The sequence below is a fragment of the Ammospiza nelsoni genome, chromosome 20, assembly GCF_027579445.1.
Source record: "Ammospiza nelsoni isolate bAmmNel1 chromosome 20, bAmmNel1.pri, whole genome shotgun sequence".
NCBI classification, from domain to species: Eukaryota; Metazoa; Chordata; class Aves; order Passeriformes; family Passerellidae; genus Ammospiza; species Ammospiza nelsoni.
This window is the reverse complement of record NC_080652.1, coordinates 10,059,223-10,083,752: the sequence shown is the minus strand read 5'-3', so window position 1 is coordinate 10,083,752 and position 24,530 is coordinate 10,059,223. Positions and strand designations below refer to the sequence as shown.

The window sequence follows — 24,530 nt, the reverse complement described above, 5'->3', positions numbered from 1 at the left end:
AATTTTACTTAGGACAAACTGAATCCATCTTTTTGTTTGTTGGGGGTTTTTTTACCTCTGAAAATTATTTTATTATGCAGTTGTCAGAAGGAAAGTGAGGACTGACACAGGATTGCTGTGAACATATTAAAAATTGAAATGCTAAATTAAAAAATTGTTAAGTTTAGCAGTTCTGGCTTCCTCAGGAAGTGGCAATGATGTTTTAGTAAAGAATGATCTGCCATTAATTATTAACTGTGGGTGAAATGTGTTGGCATTTCTGCTCAGCCACAGCAGAGGCTGTTTAACCCACCCTCATTAACATCTATGGTTTGCTCTTGTCCCAGGCACAATGGCTATTTTAATATATTTTATTGTTTTGCTATTTTCTGGAACGACTTTTAGCCAAGAGAAAACGTAAGTAAAAGCAAATACGGAATTTACTGGAAATGTTATTTGATTGTTGTCCTCTCTTTTGGGTAAATAAATCCAGAATTTAAGTAGAGCCAATACAAAGGGCACTATCCAAATAGGATTTTAATTAGTGTCTTACAATAACCTGATTATCCTGTTTGCTTTAACATTCTGCATGTGACTGAATTCTGAAAGAGAAGTAAGAAATCTGAAAAATTAGAAAGAAATCTGTTATTTTTTTATATTCTGTGCACAGATACGTCCTTACAGCACCAAAGATCATCCGAGCTGGGGCCTCTGAGAAAATTGTAGTCCAAGCTTTTGGTTACCAGGAGGAATTTCCAGTCAGTGTTGCCCTGAAAAGCTTCCCAGATAAGTTGGTTGTGTATTCATCTGCTCGGATCTTCTTAACCCCAGCCAACAAATTCCAAGATGCTGTAACTTTAACAGTAAGGAATCCAGACCTTTCTTGCACTCTTTTTATTATCACATTTAGGCTTAAAAAAATATGGAGTTTCAGTAAGTTTTCAGTTGTTTGAACTGGGGAGGAAGGGCTAATGCCCCGATTTTTGGTCTGAAATTGAAATTACGCTGAATAAAATCAGTGTAACAACACTGAGGTTAAACATAGAATCAAACTGTTTTAGAAACATTGCATAACTTTAAAAATAGAGAGAATCAAATCAAAGTACCAATCACAGCAGCAGCTTTGTTATGGCCAGGATTCATCATGTGCATAAATGGAAATCTGATAATTTCTACTATTGTGACCTCATTACTGGGCTTTGAACTTTGCTGATTTAGTTCTGGGCATAAATAAAATGCAAAATTTCAGAATATCCTTAGCTTAATACTCCAAACCATTCTCTACCATGGAAGGAAGAATAAATCCACATGAGTGTTGATATTTTTGTTTAATGATGCTCAACCACAGGGTTGATAATTACTTTTCAGATACTCTTTGCATCAAAAAAATACTGTAGGAAAAATACATGAAAAATACTTTAATACTCTTCAAAAACCTTTATTTCATCTCCCCCAGGTACAACCAGCAGATTTACCAAGAACAGATACTTCAGACAAGTATTTGTATTTGGAAGCTGTTTCTCCACATTTTACAAGATTTAAAAAAATTCCTGTTTCCTATGAGAATGGGTTTCTTTTTATTCATACAGACAAACCAGTTTATACTCCTGATCAGTCAGGTAAATACTGCTTCTTCTCCTGGCTGGTATTTAATTTTAAAAGTTTGCTGACTCTGCCAAGGATTTAGGATTTAATTGTTTAAGCTCTTGTTTGTGTTGCATTGCCATCAGCTGATATAGAATTTTTTTTTCAGCAGAACAATACTTTGAATTATTTGATCACACTGGTAAAGTTAATCACTTCTTCCTGCCCTCCTTACCCTAAATTACTAATTTGTGGCACAGAGTGAAAGATATTCCTGGGAGTTTGTTAAAAGTATCAGTAAATTGTTTGGTTGTTTTGATTTTGAGACTTATTGCTGTAATTCTTACAGTGAAAGTCAGAGTTTACTCTCTGAATGAAGAACTGCAGCCAGCTCACAGGGAGACTGTCCTGACTTTTGTGGTGAGTTGTAATTGAATTTAATATTAATATTTTGTAGCTCTAATAACAAATAAAGGTAGGTAGGTAGATGGGAAATCAGTATTGCAGTCAATGTTTAATAAAACTCTTAGATGTTTTTGCAGGTAGCCAGACATCTTTTAAAAGATTTAAAATTGATTTTGCTAGGTTGGATAGAGGTTTTTAAATCCCAGACCTGAAATTGTTCCAGAATAGAAAAAAAAAAATCTTTAATATCTGGACAAAGAATTTTTGAGGGAACTTTAATAATGTATGGGGTTAAACTGTTTGTTTCATTTAAGATATAAAAATAATCAGTATCTACTGTATTTTTTAGCCTTTAACAGTTGGCTTGTTATTACAGTAATTTTTTAGCTATTTTAAGCATAGCTTTTACTTAGTGGAACTAGAGTAAAGTATTTTATCAGAATTTCATCTGATTTTTTTCTACTAATATTTGTGTTTTTATGCTTTGAAGCATTTAAGAAAAATATATTATGGCCAGGCTGCCTCTGAAATCCCCTCTGAAGGACGAAGATTCCCCTTTTAATAGAACAATCTGTAACTGCTCATTCTGTCCTCTTATTTCAAGGATCCTGAAGAAGTAGAAGTGGATATTCTGGAAGAAAATGATTTTACTGGAATAGTTTCTTTTCCTGACTTCAAGATCCCTCCTAATCCTAAGTAGATTTATTTAATTTTTTTGGTGAATTATTGACATTATAATGCCTTTTTATAGTGGCTGTCATAGAGTGGTTTTGCATGGAGAAAATGACTTGAAACTTGGAGATTTCTAACATTTCCCATAGGGTGGAATCATGATTTAAACAGGTACCTTATGGCAGAGTGTTCTCCTTAAAGAACAGAGTGGCAGGTTTTTCATGCTCAATTAAAAAAGAACAATAATGACAATTAAAGCTTTCTACTGTAGAGATATAAACAGTGACAAAGACGTGGGGATTTCATATTTCATATGTGTTTCATACAAATCACCAGCACTTTCCCAGGAACAGCAGTATTTAAAAAAAATCTGTTCAGTTCTCCTTTTAGTCTTGAGAGGGTGCTGAAGCATTGCTGAGGTGGCAGAAGGATGACAGCAGGGGCTTGAGAAACTGGTTTATAACTGATTTCAGTGCTCTAAAGTGAGTGTCAAATAATTAGTGATGTGTCAAAGAGAATCTGCTCAAAGCAGGCCTTGAACACCTCCAAAAATCTGGTGCAGAATTTTCCTCTCATGGAAATTATTGCCATTTTTATCATTAATTTTAATCTTAAAAACTGTTTGATTGTTGATATTTCATAGATATGGAATTTGGAAGATTAAAGCCAAGTACAAGAAGAATTTTGTGACCTCAGCGGTGGCAAAATTTGAAGTTAAGGAATATGGTAAGGTGTGCCCATGCTGTGAACCTGCATTTTTAGTGTTTTCAGGAATTCAAACCCCTTGAAATGGTCATGATCCTTCAGTGGCTGAGCACCTGTGGCCTCATGGGTAAAACACCCCAAAGTGACCTTTTTTCCACTCAATTTGCAGCAATGCCAAGCTTTTCCATCACCATCGAGCCAGAGAGCAACTTCATTAGTTCTGATAAATTTGAGAACTTCAGGATTGTTGTGAAAGCCAGGTGAGGAAATTGGCCTTGGAATCCTGAATATTTTGTATCTCCTCTTCTTTTACCTGAGGAATGTTTCTCCTGAGTCCAGACTTTTCCTCTGTGCTTTCCTCAAGAAGCTCTTTCATCAAAATCATTTCTGCTGTGTAAGAAATCTAAGAGACCCTTCTTAAAATTCTCTCAAAGTGATTATTTTTCAACAGAAGTGTTTAAAATACAGACATTTGTTTTCCATCTCTTGCCTAGGCAATTACTCTTCTTCAAAAACAAATGCTTTGTTGCAGCCATTAAAGTAATCTTAAAAGCATTTATATTGTTTTATTCTCAGCTATTTTTCCAACAAAAAGCTTCCCAGTGCTGATGTTTTTCTTCGTTATGGAATAATTGAAGAAAGTGAGAAAAGAATGATGCCTCAGGCAATGCATGTAACGAGGGTAAGAAGCAGCAAATCAAATTTGTGTAGAATTCACATGCATAACTCAGGACTGATCCAATCCCACTGAAGTTTTTCCATTAAATTTGGTGAGAATGGGCCTCAAGTTGTAATTTGCATCCACAACTCCCCAGTGTGGACTTTTCCTGTGTGAGGCTGTCATCAGGGGCAGAGAAAGGCACTTGGAAATGAAATTCAGAGGCAGCATCTGAGGCAGTGGCATTTCAATCTGCTGTAATTATTCTCATGGCCAAACTGTGTGATTAAAATTTATATGAAATAACTTCAATGCTGTCTATTACAGAATAACTGAAATCAAATGGAGACAAGCAGATCAAAATGATAGTGATTTATTCTGGGGAGTCAGTTCTATACTAATTATCCCCTTCCCTCATGTAGTGAAGATATCTCTGTGTTATCCCCACCTCTTGCTGAGCCTTCGCACAAACTTTGCCATTGGTTGATTAATTTAAAATAATTTTGGGGAATAAAGAATTCTTTATTTAAACATCTCTACCCTTTGATTTCCTCTGAAAATAGACAGTGAACAGAAACACACTGAATCTACATATGGTCTTTGTATTATTTCTAAATTATTGGCTATAAAGTGATAATTTCTATTTCATTTCCAGATTGAAAATGGAATTGCTCAGATCAATTTTAACAGTAAGAGAGCAGCAAGTTCTATAGGCTTTGACAGTCTGGAAGCACTGGATGGCTCATATTTATATATTGTGGCATCAGTGCTGGAGTCTAGGGGTAAGTTGCTCTTTAAGTGAAATTTTTCTTAACACTTCTGCAAATGTGAACACAACTAGAAAAGAAAATTGCAAGGCTGACTTTCATAATATCAGACTTCCTTTAATACTCAGTTCTTCTTCCAAAAGCTTGTAAGGAAGAGCAGCCTGTTCTCACTGTAGCAATAGTTGAGGATTAAACTTATTTTTGGCTATTTGTTCCATGGGTGCTGTGTTTTGTCAGGTGGCCTCAGTGGAGAGGTGGAGTTCACTGGAGTCAGGTTTGCTGTCTCTCCTTACAAGCTCAGTTTGATTGCCACTCCTCTCTTTGTGAAGCCTGGACTTCCCTTCTTCATCAAGGTCAGTTCCCAGGAGCAGGGGGTTGCACATTGAACAAAACCCCATCATGCACAAACTTGGTCATTTTCTCTCTGTATCACTCGATGGCTGATAAACACACTTCCATTTCTGTTGGCTTGTACATTTCTTGACTCCCTGTTGTAGAAGCAGCTGAGCAGCTTGGAAGACTCTTCCTGAAAATTGTCACCATTTCTTTGTCCTGGTGAACAGGTGCAGGTGAAAGACCCCATGGATGACTTTGTCGGGAATGTTCCTGTAACTGTCACTGCCAAATCCTTAAATGATCAAATGGTTGAGACTCAGTTGATATCAGAGGATTCAGAATCTGGGAGAAGAAAAACAAGCACCAGTGATGGAACTGCTTTGTTTGTTGTTAATATCCCACCAAACAGCAGAATGTTGGAGTTTCAAGTGAGTTAAATTGTTCCATTAAATTATTTCTTCAAGGGTGCAATTATTTCTTTGAGGATAAGGTCTTGAGCTGGCTTCTCTTTTATTAATCCCTCTGAACAACACATTGCAGCAGGATTTTAGGATTGTCATTGCTTGTTTGCTTAGGTATCATTCTGTACTCAGACTATTCAGACATTTCATTATCTTTCCAGGTAAAAACTGCAGATCCACATCTTTCAGATGAAAACCAAGCAAGTAAAAGTTATGAAGCAAGAGCTTATTCATCCCTGAGTCAGAGTTATCTCTATATTGACTGGGCTTCAAACCACAAAACCCTGGAAGTGGGGGATGTAATAAATATTAATGTATATCCACAAAGTCATTACATTGATAAAATACATCACTACAGCTATTTGGTGAGTAACAGATGTTTCTGCATAAAATGTTGCATTGTAATTTAATATGGATGGTCATGGATGAAAAACCTCAACAGTCAAGAACTATCCTCAGCATAGAATATGTGCAGCTCAGGCAACTGCTTCCTTTCAGATACAATCTGTCAGCTTTATAGGAAAAAAAATAATAGTCTCATGTTTAAATTTTATATTTATATGGTCTATTTTTAAAAAAAATTCTTCTCTGACATTGACTGTGGTTGAGGACAAGTAGTGTTGGTCTCAAGAGCTATTTCAGAAGGGGAAATGTAGACGAAGGACAAGAAGTGCAGAGACAGCACTTCTTTTTAGTGGAAGATATAAATTCAAATAATTATTACATGTGAAAAATAAACTGAATATAAAATTTGACTTTTTTATTCTCCATCATTGTTTTAAACTATAGATCACATCAAAAGGGAAGACAGTGAGCTTTGGAACTCAGGAGAGAATTAAGGATTTGCAGTATGACCACCTAACTTTACAGATAACCCAAGAGATGGTTCCTTCAGCACGTCTCATTGTTTACTACATAGTCATGGGAGAAGGAGCTGCAGAGTTAGTGGCTGATTCAGTTTGGCTGAATGTGGAACAGAAATGTGGGAATAGTCTTGATGTGAGTAGCAAAATAGACACTCAAATTTGTGGGTGTGCATTCCTTTTATGGTCAGATTTTATCTTGGACTTACACAAGTTCTTTAACACTAAAATGATTACAGTAAGTGCCTGCCATTAGCTGGATTGATTTCAGAACAATATGCTTTCAAAATTACCAATCTTTGTTCTCAATTTATAGATTAAGCTGCAGTCAAGCAAAGAGACACTGAAACCAGCAGATGTTGTATCACTCACCATAGAAACCCAGCCCAATACCTTTGTTGCTTTGTCATCTATTGACAAAGCAATATATGGAGTCACAGGAAGAAGGAAGAGGGCAATGGAAAAGGTGAAGTAGCAGCCAAAAAAGGAAATCCAGTTGCTCTTTGTTTCATTTCACATGCAATAACTGATACGTGTCATGCACTCAGCCAGCCTGAAAATGGGCAGCAGAGCAGTTCAAGGCTGAGTGAAAGTTGTTTGTTTAAATCTACAGTCCAAAATTATTAAAAGAACCAGTTTACAATCTTTTAAATTCAGTAGACATAAATTGTTATTTTAAAAGTAGATCTGAACTCTCTCATCAGAGCTCCACAGACCTGGCCAAAACCAGGTTGCAGTGGAGAGCTCCTTGCTGAAGGAGCCATGGAGAGTACGATCTCCTTCTTTGTTTCACAAAGAGCCTTTCCAGGCTGTCTTCTGAGGACATCCTGGTAGCATGGCATGTGTGTTTCTCCTCAGATCATGCTGCAGCTGGAGAAGAGTGACCTTGGCTGTGGGGCTGGGGGAGGACAGAACAACATTGCTGTGTTCAGGATGGCCGGGCTCACCTTCATTACTAATGCAAACGCTGATGACTCAGAGGAAGCAGGTACATCCCTGTGGTCCAGGCATGGAACTGTGCATTTTCTGAAATGTTCCATTGTCATTCTCAGTTATTATCTTGGAACTCACAGGGGTGCATATACTGATGATTTTTGAGGGGGGAAAGCATCTTGTGGAACAGTTACTGTAATCAAAATTAAAATAACTATGTAATTAAAACAGCAAACATAAAAAAGTTTCGTTCATTTGGAATGTGATCTTGTGGAGTTATTTTTAAGAGGACAATTCTACTACAAGAAAAGTTCATGTTGTGTGTACTTTTTTATTTTTCTGGACAGGTGAACCTTGCAATGAAGTCTTAAGAACCAAACGATCTGACTTCAAGAAAAAGATATTCGATGAAGGTGTTACAAATATTTCTATGTATATCATTATTTTAAAAAATCAGATCCATTTGGAAATAAAAACTTCATCTCAAGGAAGCTAATTGTTTTATTTTTATTTCAGTGGCCAAATACCGAGACCGAGAAGCCCAGATGTGCTGCTGGACTGGAGTAAAAACTTATCCAGTCTCTGATACCTGCAGGGACAGAGCTCAGAGGATTCAGAGGGGCCAGAACTGCATTTCTGCATTCACTAATTGCTGTGAATTTGCCAACAAGCTGCGGCTGGAAGAGCCAAACAAGCTCCTGATATTGGCCAGAATGCGTGAGTATGAGAGCTCTGGGCGTCCTGCTCCGGCAGGACAGGGCGTGGAGAGGTGATGGAATCTATAAACCCCTCCCTGGTACCTGGCAGGGTTGTTCCAGACAGAATTTGACCACTGTCCCCAAGTTTTAGTTAAATATCCCTGAGGAGGGCAGGAGAGCAGTTCTTTATTGTGTTCAGCTCTCTGTTCTGTTCACCCACATTTAGAACAAGCAGAGCAGCAATCAGAGACTATTGAGAGTAAACTTGAATGCCAAATTTGAATCCTTTGCCTAGGCCAGAGACAACCACTGGGTAACACCTCAGGAAAGATCTGTGGGAGGGTTAAATTCCTTGTCTTCCATTATCTCCCTATAATTGCTTGTTAACAAGGTGATCTGTCAGGATATTGGACAGGTATTCACATGTGTAAATATATGAAGTGGGATGAACACAGATTTTTGACTGAGGGTATTTTGATACCTTTTTTCTTGTATCAGGGGTTTTTAACTTGATTTATTTATGTTCTTCAGATTTTGAGTCTCTCTTGGAAATGGATGAGGCACAAGTTCGTAGCTACTTCCCTGAAAGCTGGTTATGGGAAGTTCACCAAGTTTCTTCAAGGTACTGCTTTTCTCAAATCAACTTTACAGAAAGGAAGTGGTGAAACTGAGGTAAATTGGGTAACTTAGTTGTACCTGAGATGTGTGCTGAAATGGAGTCTTACCCAAACAAACTATTCCTGCCATGTTCCTCTCCATGTGCTGTGTGATGCCCAGATTGTTGAGCCATTTTTCCTTTCACTTTGGACCTTGCTAAGTAGCAGCTTCTGTGAAATCAGTTAAACCAAGTTTATTCAAACCACAATCCAGAATTCCTGTGTTCTGGCTCAGAGCTTCCCTGAGTCTCTCCTGTGGTGCTGCTGGTGATGAGCTGTGCTGTTAACAAATGGTGATTGGTAATGGATAAATGTAAAAACACTTTTAACACAGGTCCAAGACTCTGTCTGTCACCTTGCCTGATTCACTGACCACCTGGGAAGTACAAGGTGTTGGCATTTCAAATAAAGGTAGGTCCTGCAACCCAGCTAGTTTGGAGCTAAAGGATCAGGAAGCTTTGTAGACCCTCTCAATGAGTTTGACACTCATGTTCTAAAATGTTCATTTTCTGGTTGATAGGGAAAGAAAACAAAAATACGTATTTTAGGGAAAGTAAATCACTTCATGTCATGTCAGTGTCAGGGGCTGGGAGAACAAAGCCTGTCTTGTGTGTGACAGTGGCTCATAGAGAGTAAGAAGAAGAAAAAATATTGAGTAACTCTTCCCTGGAAAACTTTACATTGTCTTGCTACCTGGGGCTCAGGTATTTGAGATTTTCCAAGAGATTTGGTAATCCATGCAGAGAATTTCTTTGGAAAGAAGAAACCCGAAGAACCTGGATGAGGTTCAGGTCAGCTGGGGTGTGAGGAGTTGTGAGAGGAGCTTGGATGAGGAAGCAAAAAGCTGGGAACTTTTAAAAAGCTTGGACTGTTCACAGTACACACTGAAAAATCATAAATCATCACTATAGCATGTCAAGACCTTTTCAAACTTGTCTATCACAAGGGTGGATGAGACACTCTGCTTTCATGTTTTTAATTCTCTCAGGTATTTGTGTTGCTGCACCTTTGGAAATCCAAGTTGTGAAGGATATTTTCCTGAGCATTTTTGTTCCTTATTCCGTGGTACGAGGGGAGCAAATCGAGTTAAAAGGATCTGTTTATAACCATAAAGCCTCTGCAATTAAGGTAATTTGTGTTATGAGTCCTGCAGAAGGATTGAAATAATAAACTAAAAAAGCATTTTCCCTGGGAGTATTCAAGATCCTTGGATGGGAGTTCTTCAGTCCTTAAGGCAGAAACAGAGAAGTAGCATTACAGTAACAGAATGCTCAGTACAGGATTTGATATTTCTCTGGTGTCGTACCTGCCACGGAAATGAAACATTAAAATCTCTCCACCTTTCAGTACTGTGTTAAAATAGCAGCTGGAAATGGAGTCTGTACCTTTGGAGATTCTGCAAGTGCAGGCTCGAGGATGCAGAGCTGTAAATTGAAGAATCTGGATGCTGGCTCTTCCTCAGCAGTCACATTCCGGATCCTCCCACTGGAATTGGGTCTTCACACTGTCAACTTCACATTGCTGACGCCCAGGAACAGTGAAATTGTAGTTAAAACTTTACGTGTCGTGGTAAGGAAAAAAATCTCCATGTTTTTTAAGCATTTTTGAACGCCAATTAGGGTTCAGTTGAGTCAATATAGAGTTTTTGCTTTATTTTAATATCACACAACGTTCTTGAATTCACTGAGGCGTGTGCATTGGAAAAAGGAATGGCTGAGTATTTGAGCACACTCATTTTTAAACCTTGATTATAAGAACTGAGAGATTACATGTATAAAAAAAAATAGATTAGACTTTGTAAGCAAGGGAGAATACTTGATTCTTAGTTGCTTGGTTTGGATTTTCACTGAAACGTGATCTTTTCCTTTCCTAAGGTTTAACTTTAACAATTTGTTAAATTTTCTCAAGAATTGTGTGAGCTAGAGCACTAAAATTCATGTTTACAACAGTTAGGTCAAACTACAGAAAAAGAAGGCAAACATACTGTGGATTTAACCTGTTGTTTCGGCTGATATATTTGATTAAACAAAAATGTTTCCATTTTCTACCTCTTTCCTCGTAATGATCCCAGCCAGAAGGCGTTAAGAAAGAACTCCATACAGGTTTCACTTTGGATCCACAGGGTGTTTATGGTAAGAAAATTAATGAAGTGTCTTTGTGTTATTTTTTCCTGGTCTTGATTCTTGATAATCAAGTTTTTCATAATGTGAAAAACTTGGAGTTTCTCCTTCCTGAGATATTGTAAATATATCCTTCCCCAAGGATTTCCTGCCTTGGCTTAAGGGAATTTGGATTAATTTCTTAAAGGAATCTTTAGATATATCTTTTACTGTGATTTGGTTGTAAGCTTTCCTCAGCTTTATGAATGGGAATAGAATATGTTCTCATTTAACCAAAGAAACCACAAAGTTTAGGTTCAGATTAGATTTTATTTTTTTTTGTAACAAAAGAAAGATAAAGACTTTTCACCTGTTCCTTTTCAAAGCTTGATGTTGTTTGCCTGTGCATTTGGGAATATTTCTGGTTGTCAAGTTTTGGTATTTTGATTACTGAATTCTAAGTTGTAACCTTCAATCTGTCAATTACAGCTGAATCATCTGTTGATTTAGATTGTGCAGTATTTTATTTATATATATATATATATATATATATATATATATATATATCTTCAATTTCAGGTTTAATCAAGAGACGACAAGAATTTCGATACAAAGTCCCACCAAATCTGGTCCCTAAAACACAAATTGACAGAAGTGTCAGTGTAAAAGGTAAATAGAAAATTTTAGTGCACTGCATATGTATCTTTCCTTTAATATTTTGTACTAAATTAATCTGATTTATTCTTTTCTTTTGAGACAAGGCTTTGCAAGTCGCCTTTAGCGTAGAAATTCAAACACTTCCCAAAGAATGGCTGCTCACAGATTCTGCCCTTGGATTCGCTTTCACGACCTGTTGTTTCAATCAGTCTTGGGGCTTTTCCTTGCACAGGACATCTTCTGGGTGAAGTGATTGGCACGGTGCTGAGCTCCAGGGGCCTGCAGGTGCTGAGCAGCCTGCCCAGGGGCAGTGCAGAGGCTGAGCTGATGAGCATTGCCCCCGTGTTCTACGTGTTCCGCTACCTGGAGGAGTCGGACAATTGGCACCTGCTGGGCCCTGAGACCCTGAGCGCCAGGACCCAGATGAGGAGGAAGATGAAAGAAGGTAGAAAAATCTGCTGCTTCTCTTGCTTCAGGGTTGTAGAGGTGCTTTGCTGAGTGAGAAGGGTGATAGATCTGAGGGAGCAAATATGATTTTCTCATAACTTTGCTTGTGCCTGATGTATGCCTCAGGAATTGTGAGCATCTCGTCCTTCAGGAATGCTGACTGCTCCTACAGCATGTGGAAGAATGGGCAAGCTAGCACATGGTGAGCTGAAAGGGGTTTGGGCTGGAAAAAGCCTTATTTCATATTTTCAGTAAGCACCAGACAAGGCTGTGGTGGAGATTTAAGCAGTGCTTACAACTCTGAATAATATCTTTTAATTCCTTGGTTTCACTTGCCAGACTTTTCTTTGTGTCCATAATTCACACCACAACAACCAAGATGGCTTTGGGATGGAATGAGTTCTTACCCTGAAACATGGGAATTGATCCTGGTTTAAAATTATTTCAGTAGTTACTGCCTATTTGTTAAGTTAAATTTAAAATTAACTTTCATTATCCCTTTGCATCATGGAATTGTGTAGGATACAGAATCCTAAGCAGAGTAAATTTATGTGTACCTTCTGCAGCACCTGCCAATCTAAACAACCTCTTTGCTTCCCTTGGCAGGTTGACAGCTTTTGCTTTAAGGATCCTTGGACAAGTGAATCAATACATTAATCTTGATAAAATGTCTATTTGTGATTCCCTTCTGTGGCTGATTGACAACTGTCAGATGTCAGATGGGTCATTCCATGAATTTTCAAACTACCAACCTGTGAAACTGCAGGTATGAAACCCAAACCTTTTCTGTGCTTAGGCAGTAGAAGCTGAAGGCACCAGGAGATAAAGTGTTTCATATTTTAGGTTTTATTTCATCAAAACACTCATTCAAGAAAACTTTTCTCTTTATTCTAAATTCATTTAAAGCCCAGCACAGTCTTGCAGACCTTTCTGTTTTCCCACAAAAAGTAGCTGCTTGCCACTTCTTGATATTCAGAAAAAGAATGTTTAGGTACATTTCATAATCTAATAGTCCTGGTTATATATATTTTGGTTTCTTTTTTACAAATGAGCTATTACCTTCTAAAGAGTCAATGTATTTTCAGGTTTAACTAAGCTGATAGTTTTTACAGGAATTTCTATTTGTTTCCACAACTTAACACTGAGAAGTTCTATTATTTAAATGAACTTTTACTTATATTTCATTATTTTTATTATTTGGTTTTTGTAGGGTACATTACCTCGAGAAGCTAAAGAAAAATCTTTGTATCTCACAGCATTTTCTATTATTGGAATTGACAAGTCAATGAAAATATGTCCAACTCAGGTAAACATTATTTTTATTTCTGCCAGCTGGCGTGCTCTGGGCTTCTAATTTCTTCCCTTTTCTTTAACCTTTTTTTTAAAGTCGGGAGTTTTTTCAGTTTCACAGATGTCTTTGCTTTGTTAGTCTTTGTCTTTCAAAGCCAGCAAAAGAACAACAAGGAACTTCAGGATTCATTATAAGCTGTTGTAGAAGACATTCTCTATCTGTACAGTCCTGAGAGAGAAGCTGTGTTTCTGTAGGCTCACTGAGATGGCTGTGAGCTGTAAGCTGTCCATGTTTTCAGAAAATCCACGATGCCAGGAGCAGAGCAGGGGATTACCTGGTGCAGAATGTGCAGCAGGCCCAGAGCCCCTTCACCATGGCCATCACCGCCTACGCGCTGGCCCTGCTGGACCCCAAGCACGGCGCGGCGAGAGAGGCCTTCTCTGCCCTGAGGAGAGAGGCCTTTGTCATAGGTACTGAATCCATTCTGCCCTGAGGAGAGAGGCCTTTGTCATAGGTACTGAATCCATCCTTTGGCACAGGTGCTGAATCCATTCTGCCCTAGAGAGGCCTTTGGCACAGGTACTGAATCCATTCTGCCCTAGAGAGGCCTCTGTCACAGGTACTGAATCCATTCTGTCCTGCAGAGGCCTCTGTCACAAGTACTGCTCCATCCCACTGCCCCTGCAGAGGGATTGTCACAGTTACTGTGCCCCATCCCAGTGCCCTACAGAGAGAGGCCTCTGTCACAGGTACTGAATGCATTCTGCCCTAGAGAGGCCTCTGTCACAGGTACTGCTCCATTCTCACTGCCCCAAAGGGAGAGACCTTTGTCACAGGTACTGCTCCATCCCCACTGCTCCTGGCCAGCCCTGTCCCCATCTGTACTCAGCACTTGGCAAACATCAGTTTTAGTGTAGGAGAGTTGGGTTTCCATGCCTGGTAGGTGCAGAGTGAGCTCCTGCCCATCTCCTGGCCCTGGCTGGGCAGTGCCTCACCTGGTGTAGCAGAGCTGCTGCTGGGCTTGCACCTGAACCCTCTTTCTCCTCCTGCAGGTGATCCCCCCATCTACAGGTTTTGGAAAGATGCTTTCAAAGCACAAGAGCAGCCAACCCCCAGCTCTGTCACTGCACAAATGGTTGAAACCACAGCCTATGCCTTGCTCACTACTTTGCTGAGAGGGGATGGAGACTATGCCAAGCCCATCATCAAATGGCTCTCTGAAGAACAGAGATATGGGGGAGGATTTCATTCAACTCAGGTGTGCTTTTACATATTTTGTCCTCATTCCTTAAGTATCAACATTTTTTTCCATCCCTGGACATTCCAGGCCAGGTTGGATGGTGCTTGGAGCAACCTGGTCTGGTGGGAGGTGTCCCTGGAATGAGAGGGGTTTAAGGTCCCTTCCAACCCAAACCATTCCATGATTCTGTGATAGCAACATTTGAAGAGGATAATTCAATTAAATGATAACACTGCCAACATCAGACTCCTGTGTATGGGATCAGTATCAAGTGGCTCCATTGCCATGATATTCTTGGTCTCTGGCAAATCTGACTTCTCTTCATTAAAATAAACTGAAATTTTATAAATAGAATCTCTGGAGTTAATTTTTATGATTGGTTTCTGACAGGACACTATCAATGCCCTTGAGGCCCTGACTGAATATGCCCTTCTTGTCAAACGGCTGCGTTTGGACATGGATGTTAAAGTGTCCTACAAAAATGGTGGAGCCCTGAACTTATTTAAACTGACAGAAGACAATTTCGTGGGAAGAACTATGACAGTGAGTGAATAATACTGCTTTAAAAAAGGAAACCAGAATGCTTAGCATCTTGGTAAATTTAATATATTTGAATATTCATTTAAATTTAGTATTTCTGCAGAAGCTGTAACATATTTGGAATGTAAGCAAGACAAGCAGATCAGCTGACCTGAATTGTTGCTAATTGTTGCTAATCTTTATTATTAATGTGCAACTTCTTGTTCCTCACCAATTCTTTAGGCACCTTTGCGAGATGATCTGTATGTAAGCACTGGCAGCAGCACTGGCATAGCTACAGTAAATGTAAGTATGCAGCCAGGTTTTTTAAATGGAATTTCTCTTTTCTTAATATGCTGTGGTTTTGCTCAAAAACTCCCCATTTCTTTCTATACTGATTATTTGTTGGCTCTGCTTTGCTGGTATTTTTATATTACCAATAAACCAGACTTGTTTCTATTCTTCCCAGTGTGAGTTTTTACAGTTTTATGCCAGTTTTGAGGATTGTTTACTGCTGCTTCTGTTTTGTCTGATTTATTTGTGTGTGTGCAGGTGAGGACGGTGTACAACACCATTGGTACTTCTGAAGAGTCCTGTAACTTTGAACTGAAAATTGTTCCCAAGAGAGATGATGGTAAAGGGTTAATATAATTTTAAATGTTGCTACTCAGGTCAGTGCAAGGGAGGGAGGGGAAAAATCCTGGATTTTTATGAGTATTTTTTTATTAAGAAAGAAAAAAATTCTGCCACTTTCTAAATGCAAAACTGTAAAAGAAATTTATAAAAGCTTTTTGAGCCCTATTTGAAATGATTGCCTTTTTGTGAATAGAATTAATATTTACTTTATTTCTGTTAGGTTCATTTTTCATCATTTATGAAAGAGTTTTTACAGGTGGGGAAATGAGAGGAAAGAAATAGGATGGGGAGTGGGAGAGGTTACAGTGACTTCTACAAAGAACTGAGAGTTCTAGTCCAATTACAACAGGGGACAGAACCAAATTCTGAGTTTAAACAATATAAACAACACAATAAACTACATTAAACCTTAAAGCTGTCATTTCACCTGAATTACCAAGGAGGTAAATGTCATTTGTTTGTGGCTGGATAATGATTTCCTATAAAAACAGCCACCAAAACAATGTAAAGAATTACCTTCCAAGTGTGAAAATGCTTTGTGAGAGTTTGGGGCTGCAGCTTCTGGAGAGTTCTGAAATTCTTTGGCTCCACTTGCCACGAACAGGTCGCATAAGAAGAGAGGGGGAACCCCTGGGGCGCCTGGAGGCTTGTGCAAAGTAAGTGAGTGAGGTTTTTATTAATAATTCCATCAGCTCTCCTGGCCTTTTCTTTCTGTTTCCTCACTGTTATGTACATGTGTGAACTGAATTAGAGCCAGGGGTCATGATCTCTGTGGGGAGGAGTGTTCAGGTTATATTTGGGCTCTCCTGGAACATGAGCATTAAAAGCTTCTTCATGCATGGTATTGGCAGAAATCTGAATGGATTCATCTGGTCTGTTTTGCTTCATTATGAGTTTACTGGGGCCTAAATGTTGACAGAGTTTTCCTCAGGTTTTTCTGGGATCATATTCAAACAGGTGTGTTTAATTTCAGTTATAATTAACTGTTTCATTTCAGTTATAATTAACTCACACTGGCTCTAATCTAATTCAGGTACAGGCCCAGTGCCAGGGAGCCCCGCTCGGGCTCTGCTCACGCTGTGATGGACATAGGGCTGGTCAGTGGAGTGGAGGCCAATCCAGAGGATTTATCTACTGCAAGTATTCAAGAATGGTTCTTCCCTTGCTGGCTTTATATGACAGAGCTGCAATATTTACTGTTCTTCATCTTTTTCTGTGCCCTGCAGCTTGCGAGTGGAGTTGATCAGCTGATAGCAGATTATGAGATAAAAGATGGGCATGTTCTCGTGCAGATAGACTCTGTATGTTACCCCTCCCCTGACTGTAAGCACTGCTTTTACTCTTTGGAATAATTTTGCCACCTTTAGAACTCCTTAGTTCATGTGTCTCTCCAACAGGTGCCAGCTCACAAGTTCCTGTGTGTTGGCTTCAGGATCAGTCAGCTTTTCCAGGTTGGAATGCTGAACCCTGCCACCTTCACTGTGTATGAATATCATGCACCAGGTATGTGCTCCAGCTCTTCACATCCTTGTTTGCCTTTTAGCTCTGTATTCCTTCCAAAGAATTACATTTTCCCAGCTTTAACAGATTTTTTACTCCATTTTATTTGAAGCTCATGTGACTTTTGCCTTGCCAAATTTCAGTGTTGACGTCTCAGACTTTGATTTTCTACATGTATTTTTTATTTCTTTCTGGATCTTCTAGACAAAAGATGCACCATACTTTATAACCCCTATGGAGATGAAAAACTGATGAGGTTGTGTGAAGGAGATGAATGCAAATGCATGGAAGGTAAGCTTTATTTGAAGATGTTTTTTCATTTTACTTTGTGGGAAAATGCAGGGTAGTGCTTTGAACAAAGCCACACTGAACATAAGGAAAAAGTCCCCACAAGAACACAGCTGTTTCCCCTGCAAATTTTACATTAAAAAGAAATTTAAAGCTATGTGCAGTGTGATCGCGGAAGTCTGACTGGATTAACTCTGGTGTTCGAGGTTTATTTTAAATATTCACTGTTCCAGCATGCAATCCCATACTAATGGAGTTGCTCAGCTAATTTTCCCATGCAGGATGATGGAAGTGCATGTTTTCTTTGGGGACATGCTGGCATTCTCTTACCTCTGCCTTTCCCTTTCTCCTCACAGCTGAGTGTGGTAAAGTCCAGGAGAGACTCGGGGGGCCGGAGACTGCTGAGAGCAGGAGAGAGGCTGCCTGCCAGGGGGACACTGCTTATGGTAAGGGGGCTCCCACTGCCTCTTCCTGCTCTCACATGGCTCTGTGCTCTGGCTGCTGCTGCTGCACAGCATCTTGTTCAAATTACAGCTGTAGTGCTCAGAAATTCAGTGTGGCTGCCAGTGGCATAGAGTGATGTAGAGAAAGGTGAGCTCTGCCCACAGCTTCCCTCAGATCTGGCGTGGGTGGCACTTCCCAGTGCTTTCTGCCCCTGGAACCATTGCATTCCCATTTGTAAAAAAACCAAAATTCTCCCTCTGAGCACCTCTAAGACACTCAGGATGCATGGCAGGAACAAGGAATAACCAGGTTCTGCTCTGTGTCTTTCTGCAGTTTATAAAGTGAATATCTTGTCTCGCAGTGAGGAGGGGTTTTTTGTGAAGTATTCTGCAAATCTTCTGGACCTCTATAAAAGGGGTGAGTTCCATGTTTCTGCTCCTGGGAAAAAAGAGTTGGGATGCTCTTGGGCACTCATTGTCTTACCTGTAGGGCCTGTGGAACTGAAGCTGATGTTCACCCCTTTGTCCTCTGAGTTTAAGCATCCCATGTTTCCTTAACATTACTACAATATTAAATTTTTTAATGTGCACAAGGCTTATTTACCATTCAGATTTAACTGAAAAATCTTTTACAAGAGACATGTTTTATATAATTAAATTTTCCTGTTATAGAACAGTGGCAAAGAGATCCCCTGGCTGTGCAGTACTGTAGAACATTTTAGTGTTTTCTATCTAATATATGAATTACTGGAAATTCTTTCTTTGTAACTGTCCAATTCTTGATTTTTTTTTTTGTTTTTTTGGTTTTTTTTTTCAGGGCAGGCTTTTGCTCAAAAAAACAATGAAATAACCTTTGTTAAAAAGAAGACTTGCACAGAAGTTGAATTGAACCCAGGAGAGCAGTATTTGATCATGGGAAAAGAAGCCCTAAAGATAACCATTGGTTACAGTTTCAAGTAAGTAATTTACCACCAGGATATGCTGAGATTTAATCTTAAAGTGTTTGTATGTAATAATTCTGGTGAGGAACAGAACTGATTTAATTTTGAAAGTATTCAAGCAGCAGTCACACAATGTGGTATCAGATGTGCACATTAAAGCAGGAATATGAACACAGAGCCAGCACTTCCATATTGTATTTTTTTTTCTATTTGACATTTTCCTTCCCAAATCTTAGCAGCAAATTATAATTTTCTGTTGTCTTCTTAGATTCCAATACCCTTTGGACTCCAGCACTTGGATTGAGTGGTGGCCTTCAAATACAGCCTGTCCATCCTGTCAGGAGTTTCTGAACACAATGGAGGATTTTGCTGAAGATCTCCTCATCAGTGGCTGTTAAATCACTTGGAGAAGTTTTTAAATTAAAAATCCAGATCAAATCCCATTGAAAAGAAGAAAAATCCTCACCTATTTATTAATTCTTTTTGACTGAACACTCATTAATAGTTTCCATGAAAAATTAACTTGGCATGTATTTTATAGCAATGTTATTACAGCAGAGTAATGCTCAAATATGATTTTTGAGCTTGGATAAGAGAATAACACAGAATGGCGCAAAGACATTTGAAGTCAAAAGAGTTGGACTGACTGCAAAAACAAACATGAAAAGCACTGTCTTGTCACTAGACCCAAGTCTTATCTGAACATAAATATGTGCAGCCACTTTGTGAGCTCTCTGTAAAAGAAACTTCATTCCTTAGCTTTTCCTTTTGTACTCTTTTTCTGAATTCCTGCATTTCCATTCCTGACAGTAACTGATGCTGGTTTTATGCTCTGCTTTCTTGTTAAAAAAACAAACCAAACAAAATTCTTCAATTATATGTGTGCCTTTATTATTTGTGTTTTAAGACACAGTCAAATGAATCAACATCTCCTGTGACCTTGGTGGATTAAAACAAATGTTACTTTGCATTTGATGAGTGAATTTGACAGTTAAAAATCTTGCCTTGCCTCCAGGAAAGTGGCAGATGAAAGGCCAATGTTCCTGCTCACAGCTTCTGGCACAAATCACCTTGGTTCCCAGTAAAACTGAGAAGAGAATTTGATACAAAGTACAGTTGCACACGTTTTTATTTGTATTGAGGAGTTGCCCAAAAGCAGCACGTCCAAGAACTTTAAAATTACTGTTTTCCCTCTCTCTTAGGAATATCTCAATCCAGGACATTTAAGATGTGGAAAGAAGATATTCAGAGATGATGCAATTTTTAATTTTGGCTCTGTGAGTATTTGACTTTTTTTATCCTCCAGACTTTCTAAGAAGCACAAGAAGCTCACACTGTGTCCAGTAATAACTGGATATAAACTCAAACTGCAGAGAACAGTACATGGAAGTGCTCAGTGGGGCTGTCTAGACAGGCCACCTGTAAATTTCTGCTTCTGAACTGGTGGCTGTGTATTGTCAGACCTAATTTTCTCTTTAAATGACAGGAGTGTGTCTTGTTTTCACAGGTGACTTTTGACATTTCAGTTCTATTGATTTTTAGTGAGCCAGACTGCAAAAAAGGCTCCTGAAGACCACTTATTTAAAAATAACACATAAAAATGCTGCTGTTAAATATCAAATTGCAGTCACTAGTTTAAAAAAAAATATTTAATCCTATTTGTTCTCTCTGTTTCTATTCAGAATTAACTATCCAGTATATCACTGGGATCAGTAATATACTTCAAATGCATGTATTTAAATTTGTAGAGATAATTAGCCCTGTGTAGGATGGAGGTGTGCACAGATCCCAGTGTCAGGAAGATTTCCCTTCCCCACCTGGCATGGTTTGACTTTCACAGCAAAACCACGTGGGGGAAAGGTATATCTGTGTCTCCATCTGCTTCCACATGCAAAGGGTGTTGGCAGATTTCTGCAGGACAAGACAAGGTGGAAGTGACATGGGAGTGATTTTAGAGCTCAGTGTCAGCCTTGGTGCCTCGTGGTCAGAGAGTTCTGAGGCACCAAACAGCCCCAGGATTAATCCCAGCAAACATGGAAATTCTTGGAATAATCACTGCTTAGGTGACTCATCTGTATTATGAAATGGAAATTATTTCAAAGCACATTCTGTCCTTCCAAGCTTGCTGTGGATTCTGGACACCAGAGCTTTTCTCTCTGAATTGTACACAGTGTTTTTCTGTTCCTTGCTTGTTTATGTCTGTGATGTGCAAGTCTCCAAATGTTCCAGCCTTTGAATCCCCAGCCAAGAGCTGTAGTGCTTCCAGAAAAACTCAAATTTCCCTGCCCCACTGCTGCAGTGCTCCCAGAGGCCAGGCAGTGCCAGGTGCCTGCTCTGCCTCCCTGCTGATGAAGTGGCCCCAGAGCTCAGTGCTGCTGCCCACATTTATCTCCACTTTTCCAAAAAAAAATGGATGGCTGACCTTGCCTGCACAGATCATCTCAAAGCAGGACTCTCTAAGGGCAATTAAATAAGTTTGGGCATTATACTTCCATTCCTCTTTCATATATTTCCCTTTGAATAAGGAAACTCAGCAGATGCCATTCAAATGTGATTCTCCCTGGGTGCTCTTGGCAGGCCTGAGTTGGTTGAATTCCAGAATTAAAACAAATCTAAGGGTTAATACTCTGTTATCCTTTAGCTCTTTTAAAAAATACCTATTTCTGTACATTTCCATTTGTATTTTACTGATTTTTTAGACAACTAAGCATCACAAAATGAACTCATTTCTCTTTTCATTGCAACCAGAAATTAATCTCAATGGCCCAAGCTGGTGAGTGACTTGAATAGCCCAAATTCCAGCCTGTTATGCACAGTGACATGTGAAACTCACACTTTGCTCTGGGCTGAAAGCTGCTGGGCTGTGCCAGAGAGCTGTGACTAATTTAGGGAGAGAGCCAAAGGGTGCCTTTCTCTGGCCTTTGTTCCCCAAGCAGGGAAGAAGTGATTTTGTGTGCAGAATCCTTCAGGACATGCCACAAGCCCTAGGTACTCATACTCAGCCAAGTGCTCTGCCAAAAATAGTGTGGAATTAGGAATACCTGGCAATTTTAGAAGAGGAATGGTAAATCCCAACTGCAGGTTAGTGTCATTACTAGTATTACTAATATTATTACTAGTATTATTAGTTCTGAATACCTCCATAATGACAGCCACAATTCTCTCCTGGCTGGCCCCAACACATTTATTAAATACTAGGGAGAAGAATGCTCCCATGAGCTAGGAGGGTGCAAGCCCAAGTTAGCACATAATTTTGATTTTGTTATGATGCTCCACTTTCATCTGAAATTATTTGGAATGGGAGAAATATTCACTTCATCCCAGTGAGTTTGCTCAATGTATCTGGCAATGCAAAGCCAGAATATCACACCAAAATTCTTTTCTGTATTTGCACAGCAGTGTGGATGTTCAGTGTAGGGACAGTCCCTCTTTTGAGTAAACAGGTAGAGCAATACAAAATCCTTTAATAAAATCCTTGGTAGGATTCTTTTCCAGTTCAAAACTCTTTTAATAAACATTATCAAACACTCATTTCCACAAAGGAGGAGCTGTGGAATCAGCTGGCAGGGGTCTGTAACTCCATTTACAGAAGGGGTGTCAGGAGATGAGTGAAAACTGGGTAAGGAAATCCATCTTTTCTCTTGAGTGGAGATTATTTTGTAATATTAAAAAATCACTGTCTGGGAGCTGCCAATTTGGTGTCCATCCATGGTGGATGTCTCACTTGACCCTGCCTACAGAGGCCTATTTTCAGCCCATGTAAATGTTAATGTTTAGACATGTCTCCCAGCAAAATGTGTTCTTAATCTCCTGCTGAATTCTTACATCAGAACACACAGAAATTTAGCATGGCTGTCAGTTATTTTTCCAGTAAAACACCCACCTTAGAGCAGTTACATATGCTTTCAATTTTTGGGATATTTAATAATGTTTTCATCTCTAATTAGGAGAAATATCTGGGCTTGGCTCTTTCATTCTCCTGGGAACCAAGAGTTTGCTTTTGCCAGTTCCTGGATCATTACAGAATTCCAGTCCTTGTGTTAAGTTCTGCTTTTCAAGTTCTGAATGAACTTGGAATTTGGATACATGTTTAAGTAGCAACCGATTTCCTGGAAAATACTAAACTGGATTATACACCACAACTCTCATAAAAAGAACATTCAAGTGTAGAAAACAATAGCAGAGAGATCCTGAGTAAAACTTGCTCTATTCAGCCCTTTCTTTTCTGTCCCAGGAAATATTTGCTACACACAGGGGGTTATTTATAAAATGGTTATATTTACCCACATTCAGAGCAAGAAGTCACGAAATGCAGATTATTCCTAAGGTGCTGTGGCTCAGACTATAATTCCTTTGTTTATTTGCTACTCGACAGCTAAAAGGAGCAATTTCTTTTACAGACAAAGTAAACAAAAAGTTATATTAGACATACTTTAAATCAGCTGAGATATTAAACCCCCAAAATTGGGATTTACAGTGGAAAATCTATTTTCTCTTCAGGGCAGGAGCCCCACTGGTGCCAGTTTAAAGGACTCCAGAGCACACAGAGGTTCAGGGCTGGGTTTAGTGCTCTGAGGCTGCTTCCAGGGAGCCCTGAGATGTACTTGAATTGTCTAATTTGGCTTTACAAGAGGAGCCCCAGCAGCACATTGCTACCACTGGCAGTTCCCTGCAGTTGTACCATGAGGAGCACATCCTCAGCTAGGACAAATCAGTGGCATTGAAATTATTTTGGAGGGAGCTACACTTGATATCTACATCTGCAGACAGAGGATTTCTTCAATTGCAGCACAGAAAACCAGTGGGAAAATTGCTTCCCAAAGAGGAAATGTGTCAGGAGCACCTGAGCCATCCCCACTGAAGGATGCACTGTGCCAGTTTGTACCTGCTGAAAGGTGAATTGCAAACTACAGACATCAGCTGAGGTGTTGGTGACAGGCTGGGCCTCAGTGGCAGCTGGGACTGAAATCATTCCTTTGCTGCATGGCTGATTAGCCAGGTTTCCTTCATTACTTATAAAAAGCAATATGCCATAAAAATATCATTATCACTGCCTAAATCATAACATTTTCCATTAAAACCTTCTGCCATAAGGTCCTAGAGGATATCCATCCCCAGGCTCTGACAGGGAGGTAGGAATGGGTGTTCATTTCCAGCAGCAGTGAATTCCAGCAGTTTGGAGTCGCCAATCTATGTAATATTAAAGGGTGGGCTTCTTTCTAAGCTTCTGTTTTGGTCAGGAGTCTCAAAAACAAGGTAGGATCAAAAGCTTCCTATGGAACCACGAGGGATCAACTTAATCCTTGACATAATTTGGCAGGATTCCCTGGATTTATACCAGAAACTGAGGGGGATGTACCTGAACCCACATGACTCCTGCCCTGTCCCTGCTGATCCTGCCAACCCCCGTGCCCAGGGCTGAACTGGGATCAGTCCCAGTCCAGAACACTTCCCAGGGCTTTGAAACAAGATGTTCATGATAAGAAAAACTCTTGGATGTGACTTTAGAGAACCAGATTTAGGAAATGCCGCGTTTCCTTCCAGTCCATGTGTTGCCCCAAGGAACCCCAAGCTTTGCTTGTGAAGCCTCAGCACAATTCCTGCTGCCCTCCAAAGCCAGGCTTTGGTTGTTTGGGTTTCTCCCAGGCTTCCCCTGAGCCTGGGCAGATGGGAGCATTCCCTGTGTGCCTCCTCCTCTGGCTTTGGGACTCCAACACCCAGTTTGTGATTCAGATGTTGGACGTGGAGCTAC

The 24,530-nt window shown here is 39.5% G+C and overlaps 1 protein-coding gene across 1 annotated transcript; it reads left to right on the top strand.

Moving 5' to 3' along the window:
- Positions 1-281: 281 nt before the first annotated feature.
- On the top strand, positions 282-19,644 carry C5 (complement C5). The gene is made up of 41 exons (XM_059486605.1): positions 282-396; positions 650-842; positions 1,436-1,598; positions 1,913-1,983; positions 2,573-2,664; positions 3,284-3,366; positions 3,515-3,605; positions 3,922-4,027; positions 4,659-4,785; positions 5,008-5,123; positions 5,334-5,534; positions 5,729-5,932; positions 6,357-6,566; positions 6,747-6,896; positions 7,289-7,418; positions 7,711-7,776; positions 7,880-8,080; positions 8,593-8,683; positions 9,052-9,128; positions 9,706-9,845; positions 10,065-10,286; positions 10,789-10,849; positions 11,396-11,485; positions 11,706-11,918; positions 12,047-12,122; positions 12,527-12,686; positions 13,131-13,226; positions 13,510-13,681; positions 14,264-14,469; positions 14,842-14,994; positions 15,214-15,276; positions 15,523-15,604; positions 16,211-16,262; positions 16,640-16,742; positions 16,833-16,907; positions 17,004-17,109; positions 17,311-17,397; positions 17,751-17,840; positions 18,172-18,255; positions 18,655-18,793; positions 19,047-19,644. Exons 1-41 carry the CDS (start codon positions 332-334, stop codon positions 19,174-19,176), a joined length of 5,037 nt encoding a protein of 1,678 aa, XP_059342588.1. The 5' UTR covers positions 282-331; the 3' UTR covers positions 19,177-19,644.
- Positions 19,645-24,530: the final 4,886 nt, after the last annotated feature.